Source organism: Colletotrichum scovillei (assembly GCF_011075155.1).
Source record: "Colletotrichum scovillei strain TJNH1 chromosome Unknown Contig00010, whole genome shotgun sequence".
Taxonomy (NCBI): domain Eukaryota; kingdom Fungi; phylum Ascomycota; class Sordariomycetes; order Glomerellales; family Glomerellaceae; genus Colletotrichum; species Colletotrichum scovillei.
The window spans coordinates 3,883,943-3,906,565 of record NW_023336268.1 but is presented as its reverse complement, the minus strand read 5'-3'; the positions used below and the strand labels follow the sequence as shown (position 1 = coordinate 3,906,565).

The 22,623-nt window shown below is 52.0% G+C and overlaps 9 protein-coding genes across 9 annotated transcripts; 6 read left to right on the top strand and 3 right to left on the bottom strand.

Moving 5' to 3' along the window:
- Nucleotides 1–1,161: 1,161 nt before the first annotated feature.
- On the top strand, nt 1,162–3,179 carry HER10_EVM0007246 (C6 transcription factor; the record flags this gene model as incomplete). Its single annotated transcript, XM_035476807.1, has 2 exons — nt 1,162–2,154; nt 2,205–3,179. The coding sequence occupies 2 exons, from the start codon at nt 1,162–1,164 to the stop codon at nt 3,177–3,179; spliced, it is 1,968 nt and encodes a 655-aa protein (XP_035328163.1).
- A 152-nt stretch (nt 3,180–3,331) lies between these two features.
- Nucleotides 3,332–4,228, bottom strand: HER10_EVM0004086 (dihydrodipicolinate synthase; the record flags this gene model as incomplete). The annotated part of the gene is made up of 1 exon (XM_035473741.1): nt 3,332–4,228. One exon carries the CDS (start codon nt 4,226–4,228, stop codon nt 3,332–3,334), a length of 897 nt encoding a protein of 298 aa, XP_035327862.1.
- Nucleotides 4,229–7,563: 3,335 nt separating this feature from the next.
- Nucleotides 7,564–8,565, top strand: HER10_EVM0003473 (uncharacterized protein; the record flags this gene model as incomplete). The annotated part of the gene is made up of 1 exon (XM_035473148.1): nt 7,564–8,565. One exon carries the CDS (start codon nt 7,564–7,566, stop codon nt 8,563–8,565), a length of 1,002 nt encoding a protein of 333 aa, XP_035327797.1.
- Nucleotides 8,566–8,872: 307 nt separating this feature from the next.
- Nucleotides 8,873–10,438, bottom strand: HER10_EVM0003919 (uncharacterized protein; the record flags this gene model as incomplete). Its single annotated transcript, XM_035473580.1, has 6 exons — nt 8,873–9,304; nt 9,383–9,600; nt 9,669–9,793; nt 9,863–9,986; nt 10,043–10,175; nt 10,232–10,438. The coding sequence occupies 6 exons, from the start codon at nt 10,436–10,438 to the stop codon at nt 8,873–8,875; spliced, it is 1,239 nt and encodes a 412-aa protein (XP_035327839.1).
- Nucleotides 10,439–11,329: 891 nt separating this feature from the next.
- On the top strand, nt 11,330–12,793 carry HER10_EVM0007803 (uncharacterized protein; the record flags this gene model as incomplete). The annotated part of the gene is made up of 6 exons (XM_035477347.1): nt 11,330–11,476; nt 11,558–11,930; nt 11,993–12,110; nt 12,161–12,225; nt 12,286–12,316; nt 12,373–12,793. 6 exons carry the CDS (start codon nt 11,330–11,332, stop codon nt 12,791–12,793), a joined length of 1,155 nt encoding a protein of 384 aa, XP_035328208.1.
- A 499-nt stretch (nt 12,794–13,292) lies between these two features.
- On the top strand, nt 13,293–14,555 carry HER10_EVM0003855 (uncharacterized protein; the record flags this gene model as incomplete). The annotated part of the gene is made up of 2 exons (XM_035473518.1): nt 13,293–13,473; nt 13,510–14,555. 2 exons carry the CDS (start codon nt 13,293–13,295, stop codon nt 14,553–14,555), a joined length of 1,227 nt encoding a protein of 408 aa, XP_035327836.1.
- A 2,979-nt stretch (nt 14,556–17,534) lies between these two features.
- Nucleotides 17,535–18,229, top strand: HER10_EVM0005539 (uncharacterized protein). The gene has a single exon (XM_035475152.1). The coding sequence runs from the start codon at nt 17,657–17,659 to the stop codon at nt 18,212–18,214; it is 558 nt and encodes a 185-aa protein (XP_035327997.1). The 5' UTR covers nt 17,535–17,656; the 3' UTR covers nt 18,215–18,229.
- A 591-nt stretch (nt 18,230–18,820) lies between these two features.
- Nucleotides 18,821–20,324, bottom strand: HER10_EVM0004810 (uncharacterized protein). The gene has a single exon (XM_035474442.1). It carries the CDS (start codon nt 20,007–20,009, stop codon nt 19,194–19,196), a length of 816 nt encoding a protein of 271 aa, XP_035327931.1. The 5' UTR covers nt 20,010–20,324; the 3' UTR covers nt 18,821–19,193.
- A 1,638-nt stretch (nt 20,325–21,962) lies between these two features.
- On the top strand, nt 21,963–22,220 carry HER10_EVM0003390 (uncharacterized protein; the record flags this gene model as incomplete). Its single annotated transcript, XM_035473067.1, has 2 exons — nt 21,963–22,029; nt 22,093–22,220. 2 exons carry the CDS (start codon nt 21,963–21,965, stop codon nt 22,218–22,220), a joined length of 195 nt encoding a protein of 64 aa, XP_035327792.1.
- Between the last annotated feature and the right edge of the window lie 403 nt (nt 22,221–22,623).

Below are 22,623 nucleotides of genomic sequence, written 5' to 3'. Positions count from 1 at the left end.
TTTCTTTATAGCACTGTTTTGCAGGATTGATGTTGGATAGGTTTCCATTCGAATAGAGGACGAATCTTGTTTTAATTGGTATACTCCGAGTGAGTGTGTCTGATTAACTTTACTTTCCCGGACTGCAATGCACTGAACCGATTCGTCTGCGGGGGGCTTAGTGATTTGGGGTCTGTCCAGCCACGAACCTAGCGCGAATCCGTCATTGCTCTGGTAAAGATCTTTGCTTCAACGCCTCAGAGTACCTACTTAGCACACGCATCTATCAAGTAAAACCTCGTACTGCAGGTATAGACAAGCCGGATTAGAGTTAGTTGGATGGCGAACCGGTTGTGCTTGTTCGGGTTGGCCTTCTCGATCTAACAGCCTGACTCCCACGTCCAAAGGGACAAGCATCACGCGGTTGTGTAACATGCTGCATTTGGACTAATCGCAGATGACAACCGCCATACAACTCCCCTTCTCGGGATTCACTGTCTCGCAGTATTACGAAGTTCGAACCAGTGGCTTCGAATAATAGCCTACATTCTTATCATCGAATGCCAAATTAGGTAGGTAACCCCTAGGTATTGTTGCTGTCAGTGCGGGGTTGCGAATGGTCGATTTGATTCATTGGGCGAAGGACCCATTTAATCCCGTGGAGACATGCCTATATGGTCACGGCCCATCAACACTCACAGATATCATTTGGATGAGGAATCTTGCGTCATTGAAAAGTGACTCTCTCTGCGATCTTTTACGATTCGAATAACTCTTTTGTCAAACTAATCGCCGAAAAAGACGAACAGACAAGAGCCCTACTGATCTCTAAGTCTATCCTTGCTTTTCCTGTTTACGCAATGCCGAAGTCAAGCAGGCGTCGAGTTGAGCATACACGAACGTTTACGGGGTGTCGAACTTGCCGGAGTCGTCATGCCAAGTGCGATGAGGGGAGACCGGAGTGTGCAGCTTGCCGGCGAAATGGGATCAAGTGCGCTGGCTACACCGCTCGTCTTACCTGGATCGAAGATAGCGATGCCTCTGGAGAAGCTACTCAGCGGGGCGCCGAAGTGCCTGAGTACCGGTACACCTTATTTTCAGGTCGGGTGCATCCTCGTGTAATGTTAATCCTTGCACATGCTGATACGGAACACTGCGTCTTCAGACTCTGAACGTGAGATCATGAGCAGCCAGCTCACAAATAGTCTTGGCTCAAGAGCAGCCGGGAAAGTGCTAGCCGAAATTGATACGGCGTCCAAAACCTCCGAGACCGAGAAGGCTTTTAGCATCTCGAAAGGACCTTTTGGCGCGTTCAAGTCTGTAAAATGCAGAGAAGTCCCTTCAATCCAGCTATCACCATCGCCTACTTTGCCGAAGCATGATGATAGCCTTCTTGTCGATCCTGAACATGATGGCTTTCAGTCGCAAAGTGACCTACAAGAGGCTTTTGGCATGAACTGGTCTTTGGATGAACTCGATGGGTCTTTTCAGTCATTCCTAGGCTGCTTAGACCTCTTGCCTGCCCAGGATGATTCCATAACCGCCTCGGACCCATTTTCAGCCTCAATGCCTGACCTTCAGTCAGACTTCACCGTTGACATATTGCCAATGAGTTGGCCGGAGCATGTAGAGGACACTGATTGTGGGGAAGACGGAGATATCATTGTACCTGCCACCAATTCTGTCGAGACAGACAACAAGTCGGCCACCTCCCATGCTGATGCCGCCGCTATTGTGGCGATCTCACCTGCATCGTCATGCCTCGGAGCTTTTACTTCACTCTCAAAGGTACCTGAACAGGCACAGGCGCTTCTGCGCTACTACAAGAACCATGTTGGATCTACCAAAACTTGTGGACGGGGGAATTTCAAATCAGCGTGGCAACTACTATTCCTTCCGTGTGCCTTTGAGACGTTTGCGGAGTTGTCAGTTCTGAATGAGGCATCTCAAAGTCGGCTGGCAATCCTGTGCGCATTACTTGCTCATAGCGCCTTTCAACTCAACAAAACGGATTTAACCCCGCGCTACCCGAATTACTGGCAACATCTGGGTAACAAACACCAAGAACGAGCTCGAATGCATTTCAAGAATGCTGTGAAGATAGAGATCCACGATTCTGGATTGAGCGGATACAAAGACCTATTAATGGCCTTAATCGCTATGGCCATGGGATCTGTAAGTATTTTGTGTTGGAATTCCAGTCTTTCGAAGCTGACGGACTTCAGTTGTGTCATGGAAGCCGTGACTCACGCGTCTTTCTGCTGGATGCTGAACGTTTGATACGAGTGAAAGGGCTTTCTGGCCACAACTCTGAGATAGTCAGAGTCCTTCATCACACTTATACCTATATGAGGGTAATTGCAGAGGCTACTTACCCCTTCTTGGATTCTGAAAGCGAGTCTGATCGCACAAGCTTGCTTGGAGTCGAAGCAGTCGCACCCGGTAGTTTCAAAATTCGCGAGGAGTCCCTTAACACAGGACTAGATCCCAACCAAGAGAAGAGCGAGACAGTCGGGTATGCAGACATACACCTTGAGTCACAAGGTCTTTGGCGGGAAACATTACATTCGAACATACACGGCATCCCTGAGTCTCTCATGACGCTGCTAGCTCAGACGATTCAACTAAGCAATGAGAAAGATCACCTCGAAACTCGCGCACGCAGCAATCCGAAGCTTGCTGGTGACCTCAAAACGCACGTCAAGACCCTGGAGGCAAGAATATGGACCTGGTCAATTGAATCCGAAATAGCAGTACTATCTGTGGCCGGAAAATCGCAGCCCATCGATAACGAGGGGAACTTAATCACCCAACCTTCTACACAGTCAATGGTACAAGCGATGCATCGAGCGTTGATCATCTACTTCTATCGCCATATACACGATGTTAGCGCCATGCTCCTCCAAACCCTCATCCATCAAGCTTTGGGGTACTTGGAGTCTTGTCTTGATTCAATGGTCAGAGGCGATGACTTTGCGCTTGGTATTGCCTGGACAGTCTATGTCTGTGCGAGGGAATCCATATCTCCAGAACTTCAGGAGAGAGCACTGAAGTGCATTAGCATTACTGATGCCCGAGGACTGCATCTCACTTCAAAGCCTTCTGCTGAGGCAGTTTCGTTGCTATGGGAGAAGAGGCGGCCACTGAAGTCGTCGATTGATCATAGTTTTCTCCTGAAAGAAACCTTATGCATTGGCTGACCGGTCTAAAATGGCAGTTTGGTGAGTGATTCCAGCTTAGGGCAGTATGCTCAAAGGAGCAATAAAATAATTCATGAGCTAATCCATCATTGCCAAGATCATACTTCTAATTATCGTATTGAAAGAACTTCCAAGGCAGAGAAGGGAACTAATCACAGCTTGACTCCTGCGGTTTCGAGCAAAGCAGCCAATTCAGCCTGAGAACCCTCCTTGAGAGGAGCAAATGGCTTCCTAACCCCTCCGGTCTTCCATCCTCGAAGCTCCATGCCTGATTTGATCGCAGAAGCATAGTAGTGGTGGGTTTCAAGCCACTTACAGATTGGGAAAATCTTTTCCCAGACCTCGCGACCCTTCTTCAAATCGTCCTCTACGGCTAGGGCATTCCAAAGCTCGGCAGAAAGCTCGGGAATAATATTAACGGCACCCCAGATGGAACCCTTTGCGCCTGCAGCCAGACCATAGAAGGTCAGAGTGTCCCAGCCGTTGAAGGTCGTAATCTTTTGGCCGTAGGTAAAGAGCAAGTCAGTCAAGACTGGAGCATTGCCCGAGGTGTCTTTCAGGTATTTGACACCGACATCCGAAAGTGATGCAATATCCTGGGCTGACAAAGCCAGGCCGCTGATGCTCGGAATATTGTAGTAGACAATAGGTAGTCCACTTGCGGTGTGGATGTCTTGGAGGAGCTCGCGTGTCTCCTCGAGGTTGGGAGCTTCGTAATAGGGCGGGATAACCATGACAGCAGCCGCGCCGGCCTGCGCGGCGTGGACAGCCAACTCGACAGCGCCCTTGCTCGTTAAGTCACCGGTGCCAGCGACAACAGGAATACGGCCAGCGGCTGACTTTATGCAAGTTTCAGTGAGAGTCCTACGCTCCTCCACCGTGAGCGCAGTGAACTCTCCAGTACTTCCGCCGGGGACCAGGCCATGGACCCCGGCGTCAACAAGGCGGTTGACGTGCTGGTCAAGGGCAACAACATCAATGCCTCCGCCATCTGCGAAAGGAGTGATAATGGCCGTGAGAATGCCCGTCAGTTCTGGAGAGTTGGCCATTGTGACTGTGATGTCGGATGATCTTGCAAGTTTCGGATGAAGCAGATACGGCTTTACAGCAAGTAATAGAATGAAATGGTTGCTTGATAGGACTTGGGGAGCCAGTGTCTTCAAGTTTGTCTCGGACTGAGTCAATTGAATGAAAGAATAGAGATGTATTTAACTCTTCCGATGAAAGTCATCAAGCAATGTTTCAGACCCAAGTTTGACTGCTCCTTATGTCGCTTACGCGCATTCACTCCGCTGCCGTGGTCACATATTGTCGATCATGTGCATTCGCCACAAATCGAGTCACTCAAATGAGATAATCGCCAAAAAGCAGCTCGAAAGAGAATGGATAGCAGATCCACACGTATTGCCTCTCCAAATCTGGCTTCTCATTCACCCGATGAGGAACCATTTTGTAACGGTCGTTGACTAGGAAGCTCCCTTTTGCAGAAGGGAAAGACAGGGTAGGGGGGGTTCCTAACTTTCTCCTGGAAACGGCCTCGTACCAAACTCGCATCCAAAAAGGGCAAGTGTCCACGCCGGTACTCCGTAGAAGCTGTGCATACTGACTTGAATCACAAATCGGCAAGCCTGATGTTTATTTCCATCTTTATCAGCTCTTGCTCATGATGTATGACTGAGAATCTCAGTGCAGTCATCGAGAAGGGGGCTCCTCACATAAACCGCAATGACCTGACTACCTCGGATAACTAAATGCACGAATCAACTCAGCGTCTTAGCCGGCTTTTGCCCTTCGAGATGCGACCTCTGCGGGAAAGTCGAGGAAAATTCAACCGCCACAAGACATAGTATTCCAGATTCTAACATTTCCAGCATAATATGTCTTGCTTATTTCAACAATTATCGTCATTTGGATCAAATCCATGGGTTAGATGGTGTTCATTAGTTGCAAGAAGCTCTAGCTGCTTGGATGATGACTAATTTCGATATCGCTTTAACACGGAAAATTAGTGTATGGCTCTTAGTCTAGTTGGTAAGCAGACCCCCTCCAGACTCCAGAGAATGCTGCCAATGTACGGCAACCACGCTAAGGAGACGTCAATTGCCCTCTCACCCTCAATTTCCGACTTATTCGCATTGATAGGACGCGCAGAGCTGCGCGAAATGTGAAACGTGTCGAATCCTCGCTGTCTTGGCGAAAGTTGGCTCTTCACTCTGAAGCAATTCTTTATTACCAATTTCACATGGGCGACATGCGTTAGATGTATCACGATTTGGGACCCTCTCACACGGTGCGTCAATATCCTTGAGTGGTGTCCCCCTGGCTCTTCCATGAAATATACTGTTTCTTTCGAGAGAATTTGCCACTGCCGCCTCGTGGACCATCCAGCAGTTGCCTGCAACATGCTGACCGTATCTGCCCTTGCCGTTATGCAGTGGGTCGCAGTGGGCAAGACCGAGTGTGGCTGTCCACTTGACATCCACGACTTCGAATACTGCAAGTGCATTACTAAGATATTGCTTAGTGTGAATCCAGCGAGACGGATACAAGATTGGGGTCAATAGACCTGAGTTAGTGAGACAAGCAGAATAAGACTTCAACAGAATGCGCAAATGTGACTTGCCACGTTGAGCATCGAGCCAATGAATAATATCGGTAGCTATGTGTGGGAAGCAAGCGCTGAGCCTCATAGACTCTAAGATGGTGATAGGGATGCTTTCTGCCGAGACCTTTGATGAAGAGCATGGCACCTTGGAGAAGTCTGAATGCAATTTGATTGATCAGAAACCTATCCGAGGAGCCGAAATTTGGCATGGCGTTTACCATGCCGTGGATGATATGGTTTCGCGCCACGTGAACCTTGGCCTATGGAATGGATCGGAGACATGATCTAGGCGTTTGGAATTCACGAGTACATCAGTTCGATGGGGCTTGGGGGCCCTGAGCTGGAAGTGAGTCAAAGCAGGAGGCATGCTGCAGAAGACTACCTTTTACGAGAATATACATGCCATCCACACAAGCTTTCGTAGAAAAGCCAATGAAATATGTACGGCTTTCATGGCTGAGTTGGGAATACCATTGGACTTGGGGATCCAGGTTAAGCAGGGGTACTAGCCTTGTGCTCAGCCCCTCCTCCTCTACAAGTACGTGATCCATCATGTTTTTGTCGGTTCCACTCGGAATCGCCGTTCTTCTATGAGAAACGATTTCAAACATTTTCAGGCAGAAGGAGACAACACTTTCACTGCCAAAAAGAGTAAACACTGTCCCAGCCGCAGGAATAACAATCTCAGATGAGCCTAGTGCGTCAAGTTGACGTTCCTTCTTTTTCCCACAGAACCATCCGTCTAGACCTTGATCCAAGCTCTCGGAGGGAATCGGGGTCCTAGCCTCTAGGAATCGAAAGTCGGCTACGTTCACCGCAGCATCGGAGAATTCTTTTTTCTGAGGAATGCCAGGGGCCCCAACATGGTTAATGGGGTTAAGGCAGGGGTTTTTTCAGCTAGTGGGGAAGACGTTTCCCATCTTGAGATCGTTCAGCGCTGGTCACACTAGTTTGCAAACTAGTGAATATCCCATGTTAACCATCAGCAGACCAATGTGAAAAGTACGTCGGAGTAAGCTAGCTAATTTGACCATGCGAGCGGGTGGCAGCGCACCGTTCAGGCCTAGGTGTTGGCTCCCGTACGGCTGCACCCGCAGTAGCGGCCAGACGGTAGCTTGAAATGACCGTTCTGGACTGTTGTACCCTGGCTGACAACGTCGCAATGCAGCAAGCACCCCGAAAATAGGGCCAGAAAAACGCATAGCCTGGCAAGGTATGATCTGAGCTTACTTACTTTTGGTATTGTTAAGCCGTAGGATTTTGTCTCACTTCGGAGTCGCTTAGAGATGGACGTCCCGAAGTAGAAACAAGCATCTCTCGAAAGGGAATGCAGGGAGATGGGAATGCTTGCCGAACTATGCCATTCAGCTTTCGGATCCAAGCCCACGGTACCGTCAAGACACGGTGGATCATAGAGCATTCTAGGCATGAGTCTCGTGGAGAAAAGACTCCGCTTCGGTCTCATCCGAAGCTTAAAGTAAAATCTAGCGAAGCATTGGGGCTTGCTGAACTATACGAAGTTCAGCTGTGATGCTTCTAGCCCAGTCTAAGCAAAATTGCGGTCTAGATGGACTCAAGACCTTGGAGTATGAAGGCACACACAGAGCTATCATGTATATAAAGCACTGGTCGAACTCGAAAGGAATATGTCTCTTACTCACTCATCACCTCAACTGAAGCAGCTTTCGCCTTTGCCTATTACTCTACACAGCTTGCAGTCATAGAATACTTTCAAACAAATCAGAACACTCTCATCTCAGGTTCTTAACTTCCGCTACGATGAAGTCCTCCATTATCACTGCCCTCGTCGGCGGCATCATCGCACAACGTGCTGCCGCCACCCCTGCGGACGAACTCTTCGCACGTCAAGCCGGCTGCAACCGTGACAACTGCTTCCGCGCGCTTCTCGGTTCCAAGCCCGGCCCAGCTTCGGCGTCGGCAGACTGTTCATCATGGATGCAGGTCACTGAGACTCCTTGCACTTCAACCGCAACCCAGACGGCCACCGTCGTATCGTACACCACCACCTTGGCCAATGCATATCCCGGGCTCAAGAAGATGAAGCGCGAGGAGATCGAGGCTCGCCAGGCCTCGACCACCAGTGCTGCTGCCCCGGTCTGCACACCCGCGCAGAACCGCCCAAGCAGCATGCCGGCCTACGCTGAAACGGGCTGCAAGAGCACCATCGGAACACTCGTTCCCACGGCGCGCTACTCGTCTGCCTGCTCCTGTGACGGCATCACCGCCACAACCACCACGCTGGCTACCCCGGTCACCACCATTACTGTCACCACCACCGTCGAGGCTGCCTTCACGCCCACGGCTACACCCACGGCATTCGTCCTGCAGGGTTCCGGTGACCGGAGCCTGTATGTGACGGTCGATGGTCAAGGCGCGCTCCGCCTCGTCCGCGACGCGTCCGTCGCCACACCGTTCTACGTCGACAAGGCCGGACAGATGCGCAACCTGAACAGCCCGGACAAGGTCCTCGTGGACTACTACCAGCCCGACCCTGCCACGGCCAACGACAAGGTTTACAGCGACTTGCAGGGCACCGGAAACTACCCCATCACTTGCTCGTACACCGGCCGCTCTGATGGTGCCTACTACGGCAACTGCCAATCGAGCGGCTCTCCTACTGGAAACCCTGTTGTCTATGGCTTCGGATACTGCCCGAACCAGGGCGGATACGTCTACATGATCCCCAACAACTCGAACGTTCGCTGTGCTGGAGGTTATGCTTTCCTGGGCTTCTGGCTGCAGGCATACACCAAGGCCTAAGAACTCAGGAGCTGGTTGGCTGTGTTTTCTCTTCTCAAAGAAGACAGATCGTATGAGACTGTTTCTTCTCAAGCAACTTCTTTACTTAAAGAAGCTATTCGCCTCCAAATTTTCCTTAATTCATAGCTTTTGATAGTTCATCGTGGCGTTTTAAATTCCAATTCATTACAATTTTAAAAGGTTTACCTTGACACGACTCTAAGATGTGATGATACGTGATGTGCATTATTATGTTGTTCGAAATGTTGGCTAAAATTCGAAGTTCTTGTAAAGGATTCAATTGCGCACTTGTACTTGAGTCCGTACGCTAAGCCACCAACTCACACTCGATGAGATTCTCAACATCCGACTGGCCGCACTTCCAGAACTTGACGACTCTCAAGTTCAACCCGCTCTCCTCAATCAGCTGGTGCCAGTGGTCTTCGGTGCGTTCCAACGCCGAGAGCTGGGTCATCATCAGGATATCGCCCGCTGTGGCCTCCCAGTAAGCACCAGTACGCGGAATAACCACCTCAAAAATCAACAATTTGCTGTATCCGGGCTTCATCGCCTCTGCCAGGGGAGCCAGGATCTTCTTGCATACGTCATCTGGCCAGTCGTGCATGATTGAGTGCATGAAGTAGGCCTTTGCGCCTTTGATTGGCTGCTCGGTCAAGAAGTCGTGCCCCATCAGCTCGATGCTGGTGTCAATGCCCCTGACGTCGTTGATGACTACGGGAAGATCCTGAAGAATGAGTTTCTGTTTGGCTGTTAGCAATGATTCAAGCGAATATGTTGGACCTTAAGCAAGATGAAATATTTGACGGGGAAGACTGACGCCTGGATGATTCGGGTACATCTTCTTGAACTCATCAATGTCATGGCCAAGGCCTCCGGCCACATCCACAAGAAGCGGTGCGTCGGGCGAGGTATCCGCATCTGGGAACAGGGTTTTCTCGACAGGGTACAACGAAGGGTGCATCCAGGGCACGCGCCCTTGTCGATAGCCTCCCACTGTAAAGTCGTCGTCAGTGAACATGTTTTCATGCCTTGGATCTTACTTCTTAACCTACTGTGATGGTTTGTGTGAGGTCCTAGTCCTCTTGAACGGAGGTACTCAAAACAGTTAGGCGAGTCTGTCTTATAAGACGCATGCATGGCCGTATGTGCAGCATCAGTAGGATTCTTCCAGTTGGTGTCCCGGAGAAACTTGGAGAACTCTATCGGGCTGCGACCGATGCCACCGAGTCTATGATTCGTCCGAGATATCAGTTGAGATGACAGATCTTGCGGGGAGTATAGAGACAGGCATCCTTACAGGGCAACATAGCCATCGCCGATAACATCCAGGGCCAAAGACTTGGTGAAGTTGGTGAGTAAGTACTCGTCTTGCGCTGTCTCCTTCAGATGACCCATTGCGCAGACATGGCGCAAAAGACGTCCTTTATAAACTGTAAGCCGACTGATGTTACAAAGCCACATGATACAATCCACCTACCAAGAAGTACCGGATCAACTCTGAGAGTCTCGGCCAGAACGCCAACTTTTTGGGGTTGATCCACACCATTCTTGGCCATGAGCTTCCATAGCCCAGTGTCGACTCCAGTGATCAAAGCTGCATTGAGTCCCGGCTAACTCCAGTCAACAAACTTGCAACTTAGTTTACTGGCTTCAGGTCAATACTCACGTCCGCCCAAGTGTGCTGTACCATTTGCTCACGTGGTGTTAGGAGGGACTGAAGAAGGCTGCGGGTCTTGATAACCAGTTCATGGCGTGTCTCCTCGTCTCCCTCGACTAGCTTCTTCTGCAGATCATTAATGTCTTGGATCAGGCCACCCACAGCCGTGAAGTTACTCGGGCGGGTAGCAAGAGACAGGTCAAGATCTCCAGCCATGTTCAGACTTTGTGGGAAGGGCCAAATGGAGTGTTGCAGGGAGGGTTGTTGGGAAACTTGAGCTTTGACAATCTGTCATGTTCTACCAAGTCATTCAAAGAGAATTGTATTTAAGTAACGCAGAGGCACAGCTTCTCGAGGGATCAAAGTGGATCATGGGTATCCTCAGAAACATTGCAACGAGTACTTTCCGCGGTACCCACTGAAATCATGTTGGTTTGGCTTGCTTCCAACAGAAGTCACCACTTTTACATCCGTTTTCGTCTCAACGACCGACAAGGGGATTGATAGAGACCCTGGGTTGCTATTCAAGGGGTACGTAAGTTATCGCGTGATGAAGTACTTATTGCGTTACAACCCCCACACATCGACCTTCAAGTACAGGCATTCAAATCCTAAAGGCCCAAGCCTGTGGGAGAAGGTACAAGATGCATATCAGTAACGAAGTAAAGAGTTACCTCAGCCTTCAACAACTTCACACGTAAGCCTCGACAGACGGACGAGCCTTCCCCGGGCTCCCGGTCTTTGGGGTTCCATTCCCGGACTTCGTCCGAGGTCGTGTCAGGCCACAAGCTATAGTCTTCAACCAAAGTTCTCTTGAACCAACAGCTCGGGAAAGGATGTTGACTATTGATCAACAACCAACAACGAACGACCAACCCTTGCGGTCATGGATAGTGTGGAAACAGACCTAATTTGCAATGCACATCGTGCGGAACCAGTCGGAGGCGTGTGTGATAACAATGTTTCTGCTGGCGATCTGAGACCGTGAGAGCCCGGTGCCTCCCTACTTCCATCCGTGATGGTGAATCTCGACCTTCGCCGTGTTCTCCGTGTCAATTGATACCTCTATTGTTCATTGTTCCCGATCATCAAGAATAATTTTTCGACATGGTTGACGACAAAGGTCCAATGATCATTGCGGTCTGCTGGACCTTTACCGCCCTTGGCCTCATATTCGTCGGTGGACGGCTGTTCGTCCGGGCCACTGTGCACAGAAAGCTATTCAGCGATGACTACTGGATCATTCTCTCATCTGTACGCCTGTTCAGTTCTGCATCCTCTGGATCATCAATGTCAAAGTTCGCGGACACTGACTAACAATTCGACGTTCAACAGGCCTGCGCCATCCTTTCGAACGCACTGGTGACAATCTCAGTCGGGTGGGGAAACGGCAAACGCTTCACGGTTCTCGATCTAGAGCAAAAGCAGAACACGGTCAAATGGATGATAGCGGCTTACGTGCCCGGGATCGAAACTCTCGGCTTCCCAAAGCTAGCCGTCATTGCGCTTCTCACCCGCTTGCTGGCGCCGGGCAAGCTTCACCTCCGGGTACTCTGGTCGATGGGAATCATATGCTGTCTCTCACTGACAGCCATGGTTTTGACACTTCTGCTGCAATGTACGCCACCTAGAGCTCTGTGGACTTTTTCGCTGCCGCGAAACTGCTTAGACCCAAAGGTTCTGGAAGGATTGGCTTTCTGGGCTAGCTGTGAGTGGATATTCGTGATCGCATGTATATTCCTGAGGTCACTGACTGGCTAATATCGACAGCATTTTCTGCCTTTCTTGATTTCTACTTGGCTGTATATCCAGCAGTGGTGCTCTGGAAGTTGCAGATGCGGTTCCAGAAGAAGCTGGCGCTCACGTGCGCTCTTGGAATGGGCATTATGTAAGTTTCATTATCGCAGGCTGAGATGCGTAGCTGACGGATATCAACAGCTCCGGATGTGCTGGTATCGTGAAGGCTACAGGTGTACCAACCCTTTCGAGCCAAGATGTCAGCTGTAAGCCATCTAACCGTCTAGGCCTTGATTACAGAGTTTGTGACTAAGTATCAACTGCAGACGATTTATGTGATCCGCTGTATTGGACGTCGTGAGTGACTCCTTCTCTCTTAGAAGTAAGCCTTGACTAACCTTTGTGGTCGACAGTATTGAGGGGAACCTCATCATCATCGCGGCTTGCATCCCGATTCTGCAACCCATCCTCGAGATGTTCAAAGGACGCGGCATCTGGTCTCTCGACAAGAAGTCGGGCAGCTACCAATACAACAGCCACAGCAAGAAAAGCGCACACCATCAGCAGCAGCAACCGCAGCAAGACTCGATCGAATTAAGGAGTAAACCTAGGAAAAAAGTTGATGTTTACGGGTTCACGATGCACGCCAAGGAAGACAGTGAAGAGAGCATTGTAAATCCAGGAAAGAATGCGGAGACGTCCTCTTCTGGGCGCCAGAGTGATACGTATCCCGAGAGCGAGGACAAGATTGTCAAGAGTAGCACCGTCACTATAACATACGATCAGGGAGAAGAGGGACCAACTTCAGCAGCAACGCGATGGGCTGCAATTTGAGTCAATTGAGAGAAGATATCATCAGCAAGAATCGACTTCAAAGAATTGACTATAGGAACTTAGGGGCAGTGAGGCAATCTTTAGCCAGCTCGACTGTACTTGGCCCCGGCTTTCAGCCCTTGTTCATCAAATCAAGTGAGACTGCCGCGTTGCGGAAGACGCCAGTGACAATCCAGTATCGTATCAAAGAACATTGGAACACGCTGAACCAACGGCTGCTACGTCCCAAGAGAATATGAGACGGGGACGAGCCGCAAAGCCGCCTTCGCTGCGCTGATCTCCTAGCCAGTCAGGTTTCAGAAACGTTGCTGAAACGGGTGGGGTCCTCCTCGATGCCAAGACCAACACACAGCAAGAAGCAGCTTTTTCATCCCATGTCCACAAGGCGGGATACTTTAACTGCACGTCAGGCAACTGACAGAAACGCAAATTCGTCTCATAAAAAAAAAAAAAAAAGAGAGGCTCAAAATTTTAGGTTTCCTTACAACTTTAGACAGACATGATGCTGTCTTCACCATTACTGTTCCCTCTTGCTTTCGCGTCTTACACGGTCGCATCAAAGGCCCAAGCACACTTGGGCGGGGTACGAACATGCCCTTGGACACCACTCGAGACGCTCCTGGAATGTTCGACTTGGGATATCGCGACAGAAAGAAAGCAAAATACAGAGACTGGGCAGCGTCAACGGAACCAAACATCAGAGACCGAGCCGTTAGGATGGACGGGGCCTCACGGATGCGCAGGAGTCTACTGCTTATACGCAAATCGCGGCTTTGCAAACGGGCGAGGGATCGTCATCATCTCAACACCGGAAAACGTGCAGAAAGCAAAGAGCTTGGAACAAGACCTACAGACTCCAGACCGGGAAGATGATCCGTCTTCACGGAACCCATCATTCCAGATCGCAGAGGTAGAAGGCAAGGGACTCGGCATGCTCGCCAACAAGACCCTTGCCCGGGGCGACACAGTCATGCTCAAGACCCCAGTTCTCCTCGCCCACCGCGCCTTCATCGAGCGCACGGCAGCAGCAGACCGGCACTTCCTCCTCGACAGCGTCACGAGCTTCCTGCCGGCTGCGACACGCAAGACCTTCCTCGGCCAGATGGGGCACTTTGGCGGCCACAAGGTCAGCGATATCATGGCGACCAACTCGTTCCAGATGGACCTCGGCGGCGGTGTGCAGGGCGACGGCCACCACTACGGCAACTTCCCCGAGGTATCGCGGTACAACCACGATTGCCGTCCCAACGTCGCCTTCCGCATCGACGGCCTGCGACACCGCACCACTATCGTCAGGACGGTTAAGCCGGGCGAGGAGCTGACAATATCGTACCTCGATCAGCTCGGCGTCCGCTCCGTGCGGCAGCACCGCGCCAAGAGGGCGTGGGGCTTCGAGTGCAGGTGCTCGCAGTGCAGCCTGCCCAAGAAGCTCGCCGCGGCGTCGGATCAGCGGCTGATGGAGCTGGAGGAGCTGGAGAGGCAGCTTTCTGATATCGGAGCCAAGGTGACGGTGGCCACGGTGGAGAGGTTTTTGAAGCTGTATAAGGAGGAGAGACTTGAGTCAAAGCTGGCGGGCGCGTATACGACTGCGGCGCTCAACTTTAACCTACTTGGGAGGAATAAGCTGGCCGTCAAGTATGCCAAGCTGGCTGTTGAGGCTGGTACGATTGAGAGTGGGCCGGAGACGGGGGATGTTGAAGCGATGAGGGAGCTGGCGGCGGATCCGAAAAAGCACTTTACATGGAGAGGGAGGCTTAGATGAGGATGCACAAGATAGAAACTCATGGCCAGCTTTCATTTTGGTCAGTTGGAATAGCCACTCAAGCCTCTCGCCCCATCTTTCCGGCCCCTCATCGTCGCCTTTATGGGGGTATAGATTGCAGTGAAACCCGTGTGGATAAAGACACAGATCTTCTTAGCTACCATCAGTCCTTTTCAACCACCTTAGGAGGGGTTAAAATCGCAGTGAAAGGCCGGAAGAGCCAATCCTTCCTCTTGCATGAGTACAAAATCTCATGGCTTTGGCGGGGAGAGTGTGTATTTGAGCAAGGGCCTGCCCACCCTCTAATCCAGGTGGGCGATACACCAAGAGGAGAATTTCCATACCGAGCTCAGCAAGCCATGAAGAGCTGGCACAACTCTTCACTGCAAAAAGGACAGCATTGCTCGTGAGGTGGTCTCCAAACAAGTTCTTAGTCAAGAGCACAGCAACAACAGGGATTCATCCCAAAAGGGAAAGCAGCAGAGTCAAGCACCCTGCCACATCCCGAAATGAGACACCTTGTCGTCCTGTCACGGTGAGCAATACCATTAGACATTGCATGCGCACTCCATAGTCTCCACGTGGGTCGTGATAGACGCAGGTCGACGCAGGTCCAGAGTGTAAAGAGCATTCGACCCAGGCGGCTCTTAATTTTCGTCGAAACATTCGTTACCAAGCTGCAGCGCAGCTTATTTAAATGTAAAATCTCAGATCCTCCCGTGACGTTTTGTAAAGAACGCGCCCCGGGGCCCAGGCTCGAACGCAGATCCGGGTCCCCACAGGAAGCGGGTTCCCTCATCTAAGTCCAACGGGCCCCATCACGATAACCTTTCGGCAGATCCGGGCTGCGGGCCGTTCAATTGTTTCTCGAACGGCCGCCGCGCGGCGAGTCGGCCGAGCCGTGGTTCTTGGTCGTCAATGTGACACAGAAGCTTGAGGGTGATGCGGCTGTTTTGAGCAGGTTATCCTACGTTGACGGTAGAGCGCCGTTCCCAGATCGTCGACTGGTTGCCGGGGGTGTTCTGGGCTCTGGGTGTTGTCATGGGATGAATCCCGTCTGTATAAACTAAAACGACAACTACATGACAAGAGAGGTCATCCACAAGTAAATACTCTTTAATCTAAGGGCACGAGGAAGAATGTTGTTAAAAGCTGGTAAGGTTATCGTGATCGCTGTTCTACTGCGTAGGGCGTGCAAACGTCCCTGAAGATCGTTTATTTTGGGTCATGGGGACTCCGCCAAAACGCCCGAAACGGTACAAGGTGAACCACTTCTGCTGTTTCTGGTGAGCCCGGTGAGCTCGGTGAAAGAATGATTCGCTGAAACCTGACTCGCCTCACGGCGTGTCCTCGTATGATGGGGAAAAGCTCGGGGCATGAATTTCTGGGCCGGCATGTTGTATTATATTGGCAGCCCAATGCAACTCGGGACAGGCGTCCTTCCCCTAGTTGCAGAGAACGGTCTGCCCGCGCTGTCAACTGCATCCAACAGAGAGAGAGAGAGAGAGAGAGAGAGAGAGAGAGAGAGAGAGAGAGAGAGATGCGGCCTTCCCTCCCCTCCTTCTTGCGATGGTGGATGGGTGTCTCACGCGCACAGAAAACGCCGGCAGTCCGGGAGGAAAATAAAAAAGATCGAGATCAAAGACACGGGACGCTAGCCCCAGGAACAAGGAACATGGCGGCAGAGAGGGAAACTCGGCGCCGTGGACTGGAGAAGGTTCGCTGTGCGCTGGACGTCCTTGTGACGGGATGACAGGCGGGCGGGTGAGGAAGGGACGGGGCTTGGTTGGTGGTGTGTCAATGTGTGGGGGGGCCCGAGGTGCCGGAGGGCCCATTCCGGCCTGGTCTGGCGAATAGCAATGGCGCTTTCTCGGCCGATGCGGAATTTTTGAGCATCCACCCAGCCACCCCCGGCCACGAGCCAGTGACGTAGCTGTGATGGTCCTCGGCGGGATCCACGCTCAACTTCTTGCCTTTTTCTTCTTCCCTACTGCGATGTACTAGCCCTAGCACGCCTAGCTTTGAGTCGTATCGCGAATTAACCTTCTGTCCGGCATCGCCAGCTTGTTTTTTCTGATCGTCTAGGCCTTTTGTTATGGGGAAATCTCAATTGGGATACCTGGTGATGTGCGGGCGACCGACCCCCCGCCCTCCCTTCCTCCTCTCCGGTGTAAGACAGACGTAATGTTCTCTCCAGATGAGGAAAGTCAAGACCAGGGTTGTGTTTTGATTCATCAAATTCAAACGGGCCTCCTTGCTCGAACTAAAACAATTGATCAAAACGGCGCTTCAGAGACAATAGTCCCCGAGACGCGGTGGACCCCGCGTTGGGTAAATAGCTTCTTTGTCTTGGACAAAATGGCGGTAGAGCTGTAGGTAAAACAAGCTGGAAGTAACACTCGACCAGGCGCAAAAGCTTGAAGTCCCCTCAAACCCGGGTTACTCGCAGTTCGGCAGACCAAGCTACCGAGGAAAAATGCTGCATATCTGCGTCGTAGTCCGTGGTGTTAGTCCAAGATTTACCCTGCAAACTTCGAGCGGGGGGGGATTCGACCAAGAATTCCGTCTGCTTTTCCTGCGCTTGTCGAATGCTACCGTCAATGCCCATAGCACGAAAGAATGTTTCCACTCACACTTGTTCAAACGGGCACTCGTCCCCTCAACTCCCCGATGCTGTTGGCTCTCATCACTGGTTCTTCGTGACATCCCTACCCCTGCTTGTCACATCCATAAGGCCCATGACTTGCAGGCCCGGGCTTCCCACCCAGCCCCATTCAATCGTCCTCGCCGGGGGGGTCCTTTGAGAAGTTCGCTTGGCAGATTTGCAGTGAGCCATACCCATAAGGTTGCCCTACCCTTCTCTTATTGAAATGCGCTCATTATGGTAGACGGGCGTCATACTCCTGTCACCAACTACATACTATTTATCACTTGTGTCCTTCCCTCCCCGCCCTTTGCAAGGTCTAGCTCAGCTGTCATCTGCGGTCTCATCTTCCTTCGGGTGTCTCTACTAGACTTCACCCATCAACGGCCACCCACACGTAGCTCCCATCAGTCATACAACATATACCACTATCCAAAATAACCATAACCTCACAACCATGGCACCGATAACACCAACCTCAAACACCCTCTCGGCCCTCGCCGCAGGTCTCACAAAACGCCACCCATCAGACTTCCTCCCGCCAACAAGAACCCTCCCCTCCCCCCTCCGCGCCATCCTCGCCTCCCGCCAAGTCGTCACGACAATCACCTCGACCCCCGAGACGACAGAAGAGTCCGCCTCCAACAACAACCTCAGCGGGGGCGCCATCGCCGGCATCGTCATCGGCTCCATCGCCGGCTTCCTCCTCCTGCTGTGGATCGTCAAGTCGTGCGGTATGTGGAGCCGGCCCAACGACTGGTCCGAGAAGGACGAGTACGACGAGCGCAGCCGCCATTACCGCGGCCGATCGCCCGGCGCAAGGCACCGCAGACGTACGCAGCACCGGTACCACCACGAGACCTCGAGGCACAGCCATAGCCGGCGCCCGTCGTATGTGGTTGACGAGGTTCGGTACACGCAGCCTGTTGTCGTTGACAAGAGGAGGAGGGCTAGCGGGTCGCCTTTGCCGCCTGCGAATGTATATCGTAGCAGTCGCAGCAGGACGAGATACTAGATATGAAGGAAGGAGATCGGTGGCTGGGTGTCTTTGGTGAGATTAGCATTCAGTTGCATGATTACATGCTGTTGTTGCGAGGTGTCTTCGGGTTGATTCCATATTCCCGAGGACTTTTGTTTGTGTAACAAAGACACATGGAGCGAACACAACTTTCACGACTTTATGAAATGTATCTATTTGCGGGCGGTACAATATAATTAGACCTGATACCAAGAGCAAAGTCATCTGTATACATTAAAGACGTCTCTCCCTTCCAAGCCTCGTATATGATATGTGCTAGAATTGTGCAGACGTCGTGGCGTTTCGCGTATTCATCTCATATCCTGTACCTTGAAGTTGCATACCACTTACTAAGTGCAAGGGAATATATAAGTACGCAGTGTCGCAAGGTCTGATGTAGTACCAAGTCCACCGTGGACGGAAGAGGGTCAAGACTTTGCAAAGCTGACGAGAAGGGAAGCTTATCATCTCCTAAGTAAGTGACTGTCAGAGCAGCGCCCAAGATACCTCAGATTCAATGACTAACACTCTAGATGATGCCTAAGAGGCCTGGGGGCCATGTCTCAGGTTGAACACTGATAATGAAGTTACATTAAGCGACCAAACCATGCTGCTATCGTAGATGAGCTTCAGCACTGAATGTGATACCATCCATACCATTTGAAGTTGGCTACCGTTGTCATGTTCTTACCTACCCAAAGCATTCAGATACCGCTACAACATCTATCACATACGACCACAACCACATTTCAATACCCATACAAACGGTTAGCTAGAGTTGTAGAGCTGAAGTTGCCTGTATTACCACACAAAGGCATCCCTCCATCTAACAGGAGGGATCGAAAGCCTTCTATATCCATGTAACCCATTGCCTGATCCATGACTCCTAAAAATGGATGTCTCAATTCCCAAGTATAACGCCATTCCCATATTCTTCGTCATAATGTTGGCAGCATAGAAAGCCCAGGTGCTTAGCTCAGCCAGACTTCGTCTTGTTCTTCCGAACCCAGTCGGCCCACTTCTTGTATTCGCCATACTCCAAAGACTCCTTCTTACCCTGATACCGCACGACCTTGAGCTCGACGTCCTGCCACTTGCTCTTGCTGCCCATCCACCCCGCCTTGCGCATGAGGCTCACCAGCGTCTCCTCCTTGGTCCACTCCTGCTCGACGGCGACGTCGGGGAGGTACGTCGCGCCGTAGCGTTTCCCGTGGTAGAAGAAGCTGATGCGCAGGCCGTGCACGCCGAGGGTCCAGTCCATGGCGTCGTCGGCGTCCTCAAAGTCGGTGAGGAGGGTGACGGCGACCTCGAGGGAGGGGAGCTCGGGCGCCTCGACGGGCGGGAAGCGCATGTCGTGCAGCGCCGAGGTGAGGGCGTAGCTCGACAGGCCGTCGGCGAGGTCTTGGGCTTCGAAAGTGCCGATGCAGCCGCGCAGCGAGCGGTGGCCCGAGCGGGGGGAGACGGTGTTCCAGGTGACGAAGAGGGGGGACTCGGAGATGTCGTCGGTCTCATCGTCTTCGGCGAGGGAGTCGGCGGAGGTTGCGGGTGTCTCGGCGGAGAGGGAGATGCTAGAGCCGGAGGAGGCCGAGGCGGAGTCGCTGGAGGGTTCGGCGAGGCGCTGCAGGGCCGGGAAGAGCTTCTTGCCGTCCTTGCCGTCACCGAGGCCTGGTGACAGGGTTTTGGCGTATTCGGGCCAGGACTGTTTGATCTCCTTGAGGGACAGTCCCGGTCGCTTCTCCAGGTGCGAAGCCAGAGCCTCGAAGCAGTAGAGGCAGTGTTCCACGGAAGCCATGAGCTCGTTTCAAAAGAATCTGGCGGGTGGTATGAGACGATAGTGGTGGCGAGGGTGGTGGCGTGTCTTGGGAATGAGACGCAGAGCTACAGAGCGTTCCAAAGAGTTGTTCGGGCTGGCGACCGCACGAGGTTCAGCAGGGGACGCGGAGATGGACGAGTCTTGCAGTATTCGAATACGGAAGAGAAGGAGATGGAGATGGCGAGGAAAGCTTCCCCCAAGTGAGGTCAGCTTGGGCTGGGGAGGGGCTGCCTGCCTCTGAGCATAAGGTAAGGTAGCTCAAGGTGCTGATCGGTGCTACGTACCGCTTCAAACCCCACTTCAGATAACGGAACCCCGCGATTTGGCCTCGGCGGTTGTGCAGTTCTGGGGCAGTTATGTCGTGAAATGTCACTGGGCACAATTTGCATAGCTCAGTCAGGCGATGTTGTGCCGTGGCTGACACAGGCTTGCTGCGCCATATGACGTGCGCCACATACCATCAGCCACACCTCCCGTTTTCTGGATGACTAAGTTGCTGAGTGCCCGTGAACAGAGGTCGAGGAGGAAGTCGACGCTAAAAATACTAACGGGCCGCTCTAATGATTTTCCCGCATCAAACTCTCCCTGACGTCGATGTAGCAAGGGTCAACCAGTTTCGAAACAACCCCTGAACAGGAATGACACTGGTCCGAACGCCTTCTTCATCCCGTCATTCCGCTGTCGAAGAAGTGAGCCGCCCCCTGGAACCGGTCTGTTCTCTACACTACGCCTCTCCTGTCTCTCGCAAGGACGAAAAAGTCTGGACCATCCCACGTCCCGGGAGCGCCATTCCCACTGATCAACCTCAAAGCCAAGCTTCACGAATAAGGTACACCGGGGTGAAGACTTGGCAACATGCAGCGGCCGGGGTAGCGTCCGCCGCAGTCCCTCGACTCCCTCTTCGAAACCCCGCCTTCCCCTGCTGACTTTGCTACCGGAACTTGCTGAAAGCGAGCGGCTTGCTGTCTGATCTTCGCTCGTCCTAGCCTTGGGCAACAGGGGTTGCGGCTTGCGAGAGAGGAGGATCGATGGGCTTCTGTGACAACGGCACTCATTTTGACTAGTGGGGCCACTGCTACGCGGCTTCTTCGTCACAGCCCAGTTTCAGACGTTGCCCCATCGTCCCCTCTGGAGTCCTCTACTCCCGCGATCAAACCTCTCCCCAAAAAGATGCCGATCTATCCACTTACCTGACGTGGGCTTGAAGCAGACACCAGGCGGACGGGCTGGGGAAGATGGAAGAGACGGGGACAGAGGAGGAGGAGAAGTCTCCAGATGATAGGGATGGGCCAGTCAATCAGCTCCATATCCCATGGTCTCCTTAACTTTCTTGTTCCAGGTCTTGGCACCGTTCCTGTAAGTGCAGATGACACGCCGGGAAGTCCCTTGTCTTCATCCACATCGAACTTGGCCTCGTCTGGAAGAGCTCGCGGCTGCCTCCTTCGTGGGCGACCAGGGCTATTGAAAGTTGCGAGGGCAGGCGGGTCGCGGCGACCAAGGCCAGGGATGGAACCGGGCGTTGGGAAGCCCTGATCGCTTGGTCTCAACTTCATGGTGCGGGAGCGAACAGGACTGTAAAGTTCCAGTCAGAATTTGGATGGCAGATCTGCGTGTGTGTGGCCGTGTAGCCGTGCGCTATCGGTGTTCCTCGTCTATAGCAAGCTTGTCTGATGTGTGATGTCGATGGTGATACTTGGCACAGAGCGCCCCCTGAGGGGGACTGGGGGCGAAAGTAAGGTATGTGGGCTTCATCGATAACATACAAATACGTCCGTCTCCTTGCCGTTTTCTGTTTCTTTCGATCTTGCTAGTCAACCAACACTCTCTCTCAACGTACTTGACTTTTACAACCTTCTCTTCTTGTACAACTTATCTGCTCGTCGCCGGCCGACCACTCGTTCCAACCAACTACCTTTTCAACCAACCGTCAACATGAAGTACTCCGTTTTCACTCTTTTCGCCGTTGCCGCTGCCTTCGTTGCTGCCGCTCCTACCGAGAGTACGTTGCATTCTCGATTTGAATATAACGGATGAAGCTTGGGGAATACTAACATGAGCTCAGTGGTTGAGAAGCGCCAGGCTGCTTCCACTGTTCCCGTCAACGAGGCCGCCATGACTGACGCCAACGGCAACATCGTTCCCTTTAACACCGCCGGCGTTTACCAGGCCAACAAGGAAGCCGGTCTCTAAACGACCAAGCCAACTCGACTTAAAGAGGAGGATTGAGAAATAGAGCCCGACGGACACTATCACGAACTGCAAAACGACAACACAATATTATTAAATACGTCCATAAACTCGTAATCTGGCGGCAATACCGGTATGGATGGTTACAGGGCGATATAGGCATCATGGCAAATCAATCAATGATTTTGGCTTTACTTTGAATTTTGGGACCGGAATCAACGGAATGGGTGACAGACAATATCCCCCCGCCTTCAGTGGCAGATAATTCTGAAATATAACCTGGAAGTTAGTAACACGCCGCTATGCGGTTGTTGCTGGCTTCCAGTCTTTTCTCGCAGAAGCCATCCTCGCAGCACCTCGCACTCTCTCTTTTCCATGCTTGTGTCAGCAGCATCGTGTTTGATGT